Source organism: Leucopleurus acutus, assembly GCF_964270905.1.
Source record: "Leucopleurus acutus genome assembly, chromosome: 6".
Classification (NCBI taxonomy): Eukaryota; Metazoa; Chordata; class Mammalia; order Artiodactyla; family Delphinidae; genus Leucopleurus; species Leucopleurus acutus.
Genome location: NC_139149.1, coordinates 1,409,520 through 1,421,632, shown reverse-complemented (window position 1 = coordinate 1,421,632; position 12,113 = coordinate 1,409,520). Strand labels below are relative to the sequence as shown.

Sequence of the window (12,113 nt, the reverse complement as noted above, 5' to 3'; positions counted from 1 at the left end):
GAGGCCCGTTTGATCACGTGGCCTCTGCTCAGAGGTATGGTGCCAGCCAGACCCGTGCCCAGAGTCCTTCCACATGTTCCTGGCATGAGATGGCCATGATTGGCCTTCGCTCGGTGCAGATGAGTGCCTGGTGGCCCCCCGCCCCCCACCCCCACCTACCTGGTTGGCATCACTCAGACAGTTGCTGCTGCTACTGAGCTGCGTGGACGTGGCATTGATGGAGGTGAAGGCCATGGGCTGCTGGGCCAGGAAGGTGGGCGAGGGCTGGATCAGGGGTGGCGTGTGTCCGAAGGCCGAGCCCAGGCCCCGCTGCTGGCTCAGGATCTGCTGGTAGGCCACGGGGTTGATGGGGTGGGGGAAGGTGAAGGCCGGGCTGCAGAGAAGGGCAGACAAGGTGATGGAGAGGGGTGGGGTGAGGTGGGGGCAGGACTCTGTGAGGCTCACGCTTCCTGGACAGACAGGACGCTGCCCGGGGATCTGGATGGGCACGCTGCTGACTGCCCCGTCACCGTGGCTTTACCCACTCAAGCACCCGTGGCTCCCCACTGCCGGCCGTCTCAGGCCTCCACTTCTGTGCGTAGCCCCCAGGCCCTGCCCCAGGACGCAGCCTTTGTCCCTGGCCCTTCACTGCTCTGTCGCCTGAGATGTGCCCCTGCATCGCTGATGCTGACTATTTGAACCCCGTTCTAATGCCCCCTCGTCCAGGAAGTGTGTCCCGAGCCCTCCGGTTCCCACTGTCCTCTGTCTTCTGAGCTCTACCACGACACCTGCATACGGGCCACTCTTTCCAGAACAGGACACTGAGGGGGAAATGCTGCCCTCCGAGGCTAAGTCACAGAAGATGCCGGGGCTTCCTCCTTGCTCTCTGGGGTCGCTCCCTCTGGGGGTGGGGGGAGGCGGAGCCAGCCACCATGTTGTGAGGACGCTCAAGCAGCACGTGGAGGGGCTCCCGTGAAGAGCAACTAGAGCTTGTGCCAACAGGCCCAAGGGCCAGCCATCCTGAAAACAGACATCCAGGCCCGGTCAAGTCTCCAGGTGACCACGGCCCTGGCCGACATCTGGACTGCAGCCTCGTGAGAGACCTGAAGCTACGCCAGTCTCATGCTCCTGACCCTTGGAAATGCTGCGAGAGGCTAACTGCTTACTGTTTGATACTGCGGGTTTTTTTTTTTTTTTGTCACACAGCAAAAGATAACTGATATAATTGTTATCATCCCTTATCTCCAGGTCCTTGGGCTGAGCTCTCTTGGCATTCCTAAGCTCCTCTAACCCTGGCCTCTTTCAGGAGGGCCAGTGTAAGGACATGGGTTTCAGCCAAGCTGGCTGGGGTCTGAGTCCTCTGAACAGTCAAGGGCTGCACAGAGGGGACGGGGCGGGAGGTGATGGTGAGGTCTGCGTGTGCTGTGACCACAGAGCGAGACGTCTGCCGGCCCAGAGACGTGCAGGCCAAGCCAGTGTCAGAGCTGCAGCGGTCCAGTGCTGGTCAGTGACACTGCTGAAACACTAGGAAAGTCCCCTTTGACTTCATGATGGCATTTTTCACGACAGGCCCGATAAGGGTTACTAAAAAATCATTTGGTGGGTGAAAAAGAGGCCCATGAAGATGTACCCAAATGTTGGCATGTTTCAATGTCATCACACTGGTTTTGAATTCCTAGAATATTCGCAAGTAGACTGACTTACAAGTCCTATAAACAACAAGGTCCTACTGTAGTGCACAGGGAGCTCGATTCCATATCCTGTGATAAACCATGTGGAAAAGAATATGAAAAAGAATGTATATACGTGTATAACTGAGTCACTTTGCTGTACAGCAGAAACTAACACGACACTGTAAATCAACTATATTTCAATTAAAAAAAACACCAAAAACAAGTCCTGTGTTTCTCCCGGGATGCCAGTGTGGACCCTCTCCACTGGGCCCCAGCCCAGCTCCCATTCCTGGCCCCGGCTCGCGGGCTAGGCTCACCTGAGAGTGCCGGCCGACAGGTGCCCGTAGGAGCCGCTGGCAGCCGAGCTGCTTCTCGAGTTGTTGATGTAGGCCACCAGCGAGTTGGGCGAGGTCCGGATCATGCGCTGCAGGTCAAGGCTGGCGTCCGAGAGCGGGGAGATGGACAGCGCCCGCTTGCGGCTCAGGCGGGGCGTCACCCGGGGGCTGGAGAAACGCGACACTGCAGGACAGCCAAGCCAAGGCGCGTCAGCATGACCGCACTTGTGGGGGTGATGTGACGGGGGAAGGGGACGGGGGGGGGGGACAGTCTGATGGGCACTGCGGATCTGCCCCTGTCCAGCTGGCGGCTCTGGGGCACAGGCCTCTCTCGGCCTCAGTTTGCTCATCTGTATGATGGGCCTGGTCCACACCTGGTGTGTTAGTGCCTGTCCTGTTAGAAATGCAGAGGCCGAGACTGGGTCCAGCAACGCCTGAGGCACAACAGCCAAGTCACAAACCGTAGGTGACCTGCTTGGTGGCCTCTCACATAGGGAACCCACCAGTGAAGCCAGCAGCGGGCCAAGAAGCACGGCCCGGCCAGCGCCCAGCAGCCCCTCTGCCCCTTCCGGACCCTCCCCGGGGCAGCCACCAGACTGGCCTCTCATCCTCAGCTTAGCGTTGCCTGTTTTGCGTATTTGCCTATTACATAAATGGAATTATCAATGCTTTTTCTCAAACAGCTTCTTTTGTCCGACATTATCGGTGAGGTTTCTCCACGCAGCTGTGCGTGGCAGGAACTGGCGCCTTTTTTATTGCTGTAGAGCATCCCAGCAGGTTGACTTTTCCACAGGAAGGAGAGGGAAAGGAGTCACGTGCTCCAGGGTCGCGGATCACGTTGCGACCAGGATCGCCCCAAAATGCCCTGAATGGACATTCGCCAAGCAGAGGCCCTAGACTCCTGGCCGGTCTGGGGTGGGGAGGACAGAGGATGCCATGGCAAAAGGCAGCCTGCAGCACGCAGACGGCTCTCCAACACCGAGGTCCTTCCCTTCTGGAGTCGCCTGGGCCTCGGGGACCTGTTGCCTTAAACATGCATGCACGCATGCACACGCCTGGTACCCTACCCAACTGCCTGTGGGTGCGCTCTCCCCCTCCCCATACATACACACGGAGCTGCAGGGAGGGAGGAGGGCCTGCCCCCAGACCGGGCTCCCCGCTCCTCAGGACCAGGGGCCCCAGACCGCTCCTCCCGACAGCCCCTCCTCTCCCAACCAGGGTTCTGGTCTCCCCTCTGGGCACACAGCAGCCGAGAAATGGTGTGACCACATCGCTGGACAGGAACCCACATGCCAAGGTTCCCACCCTGTCCAGACCCTCCCTGGGCCCGTTTCCTCTTTGTAAAGGGTCCCCAAGTGCCGACCTCCAGGGCTGTGCTGAAGAGCGCCTCGGCACCCACACCTGTACTCGGCGGTTCCCGGGCTCGTGATGCCTGCCTTTCTCCCTCCCGCCTGCTCAGCCCTGCCTAGACCCCATAGGTCCCCTCCTCCAGGGAGACGCAGGATGTCCTGGCTGCGGGGTTGTGAGTCCGTGTGCTGTCTCCACCACTGCAGGAGAACCGAGGGCAGGAGTGATACCCTGTGACTCTCTGGGCCCGCATTCCCAGGACCAACCGACCCCCTAGAAAGCCCACCACCACCACCAGAAGCAGCCTGGCCGAGCCCCTGCCCACTGCCCCCTGCCCTGGGGGTCAACCACGCCCAGCCCTCCCCCGACCCCATCCTTGGCTGGAAAATCTGGGAAGCCCCTTTAAGGCTGGGCCAGCAGAATCCTCCGGCTGGAAGGGGATTCTGGGGTCTTCTTTCCTAACCATCTCCTTTGTGGATGAAGGATGCTGGGTCCAAGACCAGCTGCCCCGGGTGGGTACCCTGTACGTATGTCTGTACAAGTGCACGCGTGTAATCATAGACTTTGTTTTCAACCGGAAAGGATGAAGCACTTGTAGGAAAGCTCCCAGCTGGGAGAAAAAGTTGAGTTACTCAGGGTATTCTTTTCCTTGAACATCTTTGTTTTTGGCCGGCCGTTGATTCTGTTGGGTTCTGAGACCTGGGGCTTACAGATCTTTTAGCAAGCAGAGCTATGGTGGGTTCACGGAAGGTGCTCCCATTCGGTGAACACCAGCTCATTCTGCCCCGCAGAGGGGCCTGGGAGCATGGCTGGCACCCAGGCCAGCAGGTGACACACTCAGGCCATGTCACCACCTTTGTCTTGCGGTGGGAAGGACCCCAGCCCACACGCCTAGGGACACAATGTCGCACAACCTCATTCTGCCTCACAGGGTCCGACGGAGCAGCCCCTCCCCAGCCGGCGCTTGGGCTGTGCTGCAGACACGACCACCCTTCTGAACAAGCATCCCGGACCACAGAGATGTGCCCTGGCCCATGAGCAACTAGAGACGGCGTGTGTCCCTTTGGTGTGGTGTTTGGATAAGTCCCTGCTTCTGAATTCTGGTGTACAGAATAACCCAGCGACAGCCACCCCTTAGTGACATTCAGACCCACTGTTGCAATGAACGGCCATCACTGCCCCCCAAAATGCAAACCCAGCTGTGCAGATAAGAAAACGAGGCTTGGGGACGTTAGCGACTTGCTCAAGGGCAGGATTTGAACCAAGGTCCAAAGAAGCCCTGCTGTGTGGCTTTTCTCTGTCCTGAGTGTACCTTCAGAGAGGTGGGGAGAGGCAGGGCCAGGAAGACGCTCTCACCACAAACAGCTTTTAAATCCTCACTTTAGCGGCTCTGATAGTGAACTTCCTGACAGCCAGCTGCCTACCTGGCCTCCTGCATCTGAAGGGCAACCACAGTTCAGCCCAGCCCTACCTCCTGTAGGGCTGGGCTCGGCGGGCGCCCGCCACCCATAGAGCAGCAGAGCGGAGGACCCGGGAGTTGGCCTGACACCCCCCCCCCCCACCTCCTTCACAGTTGCATCTCCCACTTCCACCAGCCCAGCCCCCAACTTGCTTGGGGCATCCCGGGGCCCTTAGATAACTGCTGTCTGATACACATTCCTCACGGCGGCCAAATCAGATCATGTCTTTGCATTTGCCCACCCCAAACCTTTCCAGAGCTCCCGCTGCTATTAGGAAAAAGGCACAAGTCCTCAGTGTGGCTTACCCTGTGGCTCCGTGGGTGCCCCTGACTCCCTCTCCAGCCTCCTGCACAGGGCCTTTGCACATACTGCTTCTTCTGTCTGCAGTGCTCTGCGCTCAGCAGGGTCATCACTTTCCCCAGGAAACCATCGCTAACATCCTGGAGTTGGGCAGGTCCCCCGGGACACTCTCAGGGCACCACGGTCCCCTCTCTGTGGATAGGTGCAGCTCAGGGGAGTTCATACCTGCTTGTGTATGTCTGGTTGCTTCTGTTTCTCCCGCCTCTGTGAACTAGGGACTCGGTCACCCTGCTCACCGTTATATCCCAGCACTGGGATCCGGTTGGCTCGGTGGTGAGTCCAGTAGGAGATGCCAAAAGCCGGGCATGGGGCAGAGGCGTGGTGTGTCAAGGGACAGTGGACGCTCAGCCACCCGAAGTCAGTACTTACTGAGTGCCCCGCGGATGCTCGGGGCTGTTCTAAGCGTTTTCAAGTATAAAACCACTTAATCTTCACAACTGTCCTATAAAGAAGGAACTATTATGAGCCTCATCTTACAAAGGAGAAGACAAGTAGCTTGGCCAAGGCCACGCGGCCGGGGGAAGTAGAGAATGACTGGAAAGCAGGCAGGTGGACACCAGAACCGCCGCCACACTGCTTCTGCTCAGGTGGGGAGGGTAGGTATCAGGGGAGGGCTCTCCTGGATGCAGGGGCCCAGGGCAGGGACACACACACACACACACACACCCCAGTGGGGGCACACAGACAGCCTGACACTTACTGGCTGCCCTGGGGTGCATTACTCAGCCTGCTGAGCCTCTCTTTGCCCATCTGCAAATGGGGGCAGCGTGGTAGGTGTGTCCTGAGTACACAGGGGCAGCACCATGGACAGTGCCTTGAACCCAGCAGATCTTCCAGAATGAAACTGCGAATGAACACGGCTTCCTTAGGGGCCAGGAGGACTCCTTGGTGAGCAGGGCGAGCTGAGAGCTAATCATGGAGAAAAGGACAGCAAATCTAGAGAAGACGACTGAGCCACAGTGGAGGACATCTGTCCCTAAACACTCATCCGCCTATCCAGGTGTCCTCCAAGCTTCTTAATTCTCATTTACTGGGTTCACTCCTTGTTCGTCCTCACTTTAAAGGCAACTCTGAGATATAAAAGTGAATCTTCTAAAAGACTCCTGTTACTTATGAACTGTGTGGTAAATGGGAAAATACAAGATGGGGGGTAGATCTAATATCATACAAAGTAAGAAATACACACACATCTTTGCAATGCACTCAAAAAAAGATTTTGCTACTAATATTTGGATTCCCACCCTCTCGTGTGCCCCTAACAAGATGAAATAGGCCAGATCTGACAGTGATATTCATCTCTGTTATTCCCTCCCCTCAAGGGAAATATGTTTATTAATGCGCCTCTTCCCTTGATAAATTACTAAATAGAAAGAAAAGCCTGGCACTCATTTCCCGTGGCTTCTCCTGTGATTTATGACCAGGATTGGCAGACTCGTCATGTCCATTCATCTGTGGATGCCCCCTTTCTGAGAGCCGACAGCCGCTGGGTGACCAGCCACCTGCCTGCCCTCACCTGGGCAAACGCCAGACGCCACCTGACCTGGATGCTGTTTTGTCCGCTAGTTCTTTCTTTTGCTCCTTTGCACGTTAGTTCACACACCCATCAGGCCCTCCTGCAGCAGCCTGTTTGCCAGGCACAGGCCTTGATGCTGGGGGAGCTGCAAGCAAGGAAGCTCAGCCCCGTCTCCTGGAGCTCAGCATCTTGGTGGGAGGTGACAGTGGTACCTGTGGCTCTGGGCAGGATTACTAGACACCACCAAAGCAGGGTTACCCCAGGTTACCCCAGACTGCTCGTGGGGGCGGGGGAATCTCTTGCCCTGGGATAGTTGGAAAGGGCAGGAGATACAGAAACAGGCCCGGGACCCGGGCAGACACAGGTTCTGACCCTGCCTGCCAGCTCTAACTGGGTATCTTTGGGCGAGTTGCTGGACCTCTCTGGGCTGTTTCCTCACCCAGAAGACGGGCCCAGAGCGCCCACCTCAGGGTCACTACGGACTACCGAGCAGCGTAGCGCCCACCATTCCGGATGGGCCTCCTGTGGGCCCGGGGCCGGGACGCGCCTTCCCCGGGGCCGGCAGGGCGCAGCCTCGCGGCAGGGCTTGTGAGCCCTGACCCCCACTGCTTAGGGAGCATTCCTGCATGGCCCAGCCCCTCGCCCGGACTTTCTGGGCTCATTAAGGAGAAGCTCTAAGGAAATCCAGCCTGAGGACTGGACCTGGCCCGCACTTGGCTGTTCACACCCCCTCTTGCGCGGGAGTAGAAAGCACCAAGGCTCTGGAGCCCAGAGGCGTGGGGCTGAGGCCTGTGAGCACATTTCCCAGGTCTATGATGGAGACAAAGCAACTTAGGGCTCTGGGCTCGAGGCTGCTCACCTGAAAAGTGACTTCGTGACGCTTGTCTCACGAGACTCTGGGCTGGCTTGCCAGATGAGCCAGACACACCATTTGGCCTGAGCCTGCCCTCAGCACCCTGCCCCCCGTGTCCCTCCTGTCGGCAGGCTGGGTGCGGACGCCCTCCCAGAACGGGGCCTCTGGCAGCCTCTCCGTCAGCTCCCCTGCCTCTCAGTGGCGTGACCAGTGTAACTGGTTCCTGAGACCTCCCCGGACCCACAGGCAGCGTAAGGAACGGGTGTCAGAACGGAGGTGACATCCGAGTGAAATGAGTGTCAATACGACAATAAAATACACAGCTCGTAGGAAATATGGGCTGTAAGCACACAACGTTTCACTCGGAAACATTTCAAGCTCCTCAGCGTGGTGGGGCGTGGGGTGGCGGCTGCGGCTCCGCCGTTAAATCACCAATACTCAACGGCATCACGCGAGAAAATTCCATTTTAGGGCCCCAGTGACAAGCAGTGACCTCCCTACTGTCTGGAGGACCACTAGGCAGAATAACCTCGGACTCCCGGACTGGTTATCTATCACCTTCCAAAGCCACATCACTCCTCACTCTTCTGGCTATAAATCAGCCTCCTTAAAGAACAGGGGCAATGGGCCTTCACTGACCACCCGGAGGCCAGGAGGCTCCCGGGAGAGGGAGGGCGGCTTCTGCTGGAGATGCCCCTTGTCCCGCCCACAGCCCGGCCCTGTGCTCTGCGGGGGACGGAGGGCTTGGCTTTTCCATTCAGCAAGAACCCCTCCAACTCCAGCCTTGCCGCTAAGGCTGCGGCATCTTCCCCAGCGTAGGACACACACACGACCCAAAGGAGATTGTTCAGGCATCACGGAGACACAGACGGGAACATCTTCCCCAGATATTATGGGGTTTCCCACTTCAGAAAATAAATAAAGTTCTATTTTAAGGTGAGTCTGTTAAAAATATAAGACTAAATAAGTTATCGTGTAGGTGGCACTTGGCTAAGGTAAAACTGCTGGTGGTTTGCCAGTGGGTGGGCTGGGGACACTGCTCTGCCGGATGTGGACCTGGGTGGCCTTCCTGACACCCTCTCCCCAGGCCTCCTCACAGCTGGGTGCCCCTGGTCTCCACACCCCAGCTTGACACTCATCACCCCTGGGATGTTCTCTCCCCCATGGCTCTGCCTCCTCTTGGAATGTGAAGTGCAGGTGCTGAGGAAACAGGCTGAGTAGGCGGGGCGGCCTCGGGACAGGTGTCCTTTGCCGTGACAGGGAGCTTCCACAGAGCAGCCCCCCTGGAGCACCGCGAGAGCGGGGCTTGGAATGCTGTGTTGCTGGCACCTGGCACCATGCCTGGCACGTAGTAGGTGCTCAGTAAATACCCTCATTCATGAATGAATGAGGAGAGTGAGTGTGCGTGTGTATGGTGTGTGCGTGTTTACGGTGTGGGTGTGTATGTGGTATGTAGGTAGGGTGTGTGTGTGTGTGCACGAAAAAGAGAGCAAAGAGACACACACACGGAGTCTGTGTGTGTGTCCGCACAAACTCTCAGGGCCCCTGCACGGGCAGAGAGCTTACGTGTCCCCATCATGTTTATGGGCAGCTTCCTCACGTGAACACACATGTCCTCAGAGCCTCAGGGCCCTTTCCCAGGTGGTCCCGTGAGCCCCGCTGCCCGGGCCCCAGGCCTGCACACCTTTCCCTGTGAGAGCCTGAGCACAAAGAAACTCGACTGGGAAGACCCACTCACACCTCCGTGGGGTGGACAGAGGCTTCCCGGGGGCATCTCTCCCCAGACCCGTGCCGCTGGGACCAGCCGAAAACACCAGAGCTGGTGGGCTTCCCAGTTCCCACGGCTCACAGGAGGGGAGGGCCAGGGACCCTCCCCCCCCACACACCCAGAGGCAGGTCTGGGCTCAGCCGGGCGCAGGCCTGGGCCCGAGTCTCTCGGGGCCACGTAGGCATCGGAGCTGCACAGAAATGCCTAAAACTTTAAATAGCGGACGCAAAAGTTCTGGCTGAAACTGGTTTGGAAAAAAACTAAGTAACGGCAAATACAGGAATTCATGCTGGACTTCACTCTGATTTCCTTGGAGGTAAGCGATGGGAACAAAGGAAAAGAAACCACCCGTTCCTGATGTTCACTGGGGTTTGTGAAAATCCCCGGGTCACCACCAACCCCACCTCAGCCCGAGAAACCCATGTGTCCGTCCAAACCAAGGCTGGAGGTGGGGAAGCTCCGCTCTGCGCCTGAAGCCCATCACACCCTCGAGACCAAGGCAGAGACAGGATGTCGAGGGCTGTGCTGAATTCATCAGGGTGGCTCCCACGCCCACTGGTGAGCCCACCTCCTCCAGACCGCCCGACCCCCGTGTCTCAGATGCTCAGCCCAGATGCTGCCAAACGCCGAGCGCCCCAGAGCAAAGCTGCCTGTCCCCTTCCAGGCTCCCTGCAGGCCGACAGCTGCTGGCCTCGCACAGTCTCTTCAGATTCGTTTGCATGTTTCTACCCCAGGTTCTTTTGTGACTGCCGCTCCCTCCCTCCCTCCCCCCACAAACACAGAGCCCTGCTCCTTGGCAGGTGCTCCTGGACCTGTGGGGCTTTGGGTTCGTGAAGACAGAGGGCCAGCCAGTTACAGCTGGGGCCCCTCGGGTCCTGCAGGTGGGCGGAGGGAGATGCAGAGCCCAAGGGGAGCTGATGTGGGTGGTGGCCCGGGAGAAGTGCTGGCTGACCTGAGTCCTGGGACCCGGTGCAGGACGGAACGAGGCCAGCCTGCGGGGATGGTGGACAGGTGCAGGGGCGCAGATGGGGAGAGACAGGCTGGAGGGAAGGCTGCTGGCCATGTGGTAGAGTCTGGGTTTCACCCCGAGGGTGATGGGAGGGGCGGAGGGAGGCTGAGCTGGGAGCTGGCTGGCACAGGACTGGACGGCCGGCGGGGGTGCTGCGAAGGCAGACTTGGCAGGTCTCGGGTGGGCTGGCCTGGGGGGGGTGGGCTGGTGGTGAGGAAATGGTGTCCAGGAGGAGGTGTGGCATGGGGCCCAAGCATGGGGTGGACGGTGGTGCCGACAACCGGCAGACAAAACCCTGCAGAAGGTGGTAGATTTGAAAGGGGGCAAGGATACTGGTGGAAAGAGATGGAGACCAGCACGCAGGCAGCACTGACTGTAAACCTGGCACTGAGCCATGCTCACACAGCATGCAGGGCATCACCGTCCAGGCCCCACCGGGTCCCAGCAGCACCAGCTGTCCCAGAGAGGACACAGCTCAAGCTGGCGTGGCCTAGACCTGCCCGCAGCGCCACCATCCCTGCAGCACGCTGGCTCCAGCCCAGCTGCTCTGCCCACGGGGCTCTCCCCGAGGCCATGGCTCACGGGGCCCCTCAGATGTGCTGTGCTGCCTGGGGTGGTGTGCATGAGGGAGAGCCCGTGATGCTGGTGACAGACGGAGCGGGGCCTGGAACCCTGACTTGAGGCCTGGGCAACTCCCTGGATGCTGGGAACCCCAGGGAGCCCATCTTACGGCAGGGACGGTAATTCTGGCCTCGGAAGGGGGCTGAGGGGAGTCAGCCGGGGAGTGTGCATAAAGGCATGGCACACAGGCAGACCTCACTTGGATGCTCTCACATGTGCACACAGCGGGCGCTCACACGTGCTGATTCGGCCTCTCCCGCCCTCTGGGGACACCTGCCTGACCAGACCCCTCGGCCGTGGCTTCTCTGTGTCTGCCCAGCTGGCCTGGTGCCACCCAGCGCAAGGCCTTGGAAGGCAGACATCGCTTGGGGAATCTGATGTTTGGACAATGGCAGCAACCTTTATGCCCTGTATTGTCGCTGTTGTCTGAGTAGCAAGCGCACGTGTCCTCCCCAGGGCCCTCCCGCTCCCTGTGGGGGGCACCTGCAGGGCTGTTATGGGGAGGAGAGACAAAAGCATGTAGATTTATGCACTCAGGGGGCTGAGAGGCCTCACTGCACCCCTACACTGTGTGCCCATCCTGGACGAAACACCATCCTGGGGAAGACACAGGGGCGAGGCAGACCCAGGTACCAGATTCTGGTGGCATCGTTTGGTCGTGCTGTGGGTTCCCTTCAGGGCAGGCTGAGGGTGACATGGGACAAAACCCACAGAGCTGGCACTGGGAGGACTGCCATGCTCCTCCCCAGTGACACTCCTGTGGAGGAGGGCAGGGAACGCTGCAGGGGAGTGGTGCTTAGGGACCACTCGAGGTGGCCCCTGTAAGTAAGTGTGAGGTGAGCAGGGCAGAGAGACGGTGAGACAGGTGGGACCTGGGACCCTTTGCCGCAGTGCTTGCACCTGGGCAAACATCTTCTTGAGCAACAAAATACAGAGAATCTATAAGGGACTAAAAACAACTGGTGTATATGCGCAGTTGGGGCAAATTATGGACAAGATACAGAAGGACCAAAAACCCAACTGCCACTTCTGAGGAGCCTGGAGCAAAAGCATGTACTGCGCATGCCCCCTGCACTCAGCACCGCCAAAGGGGTGGGCAGAGCACCTAAGCCACCCCTCCCCCGACACACCCCCATCCTCACCCCATATAAGGAACCAGCTGGCCCCACCTCAGGGAGCGAAAGAGCAAGGGAAA

General features: G+C 58.8%; 1 protein-coding gene across 1 annotated transcript in view; it reads right to left on the bottom strand.

Moving 5' to 3' along the window:
- Positions 1-12,113, bottom strand: part of GLI2 (GLI family zinc finger 2) — a gene marked incomplete at both ends in the record, with an annotated part of 182,503 nt that overhangs the window by 20,262 nt on the left and 150,128 nt on the right. The window contains 2 exons of the mRNA XM_082841145.1: positions 160-373; positions 1,970-2,171. Coding sequence (XP_082697271.1) covers positions 160-373; positions 1,970-2,171 — 416 coding nt within the window. The remainder of the gene's footprint in view (positions 1-159; positions 374-1,969; positions 2,172-12,113) is intronic.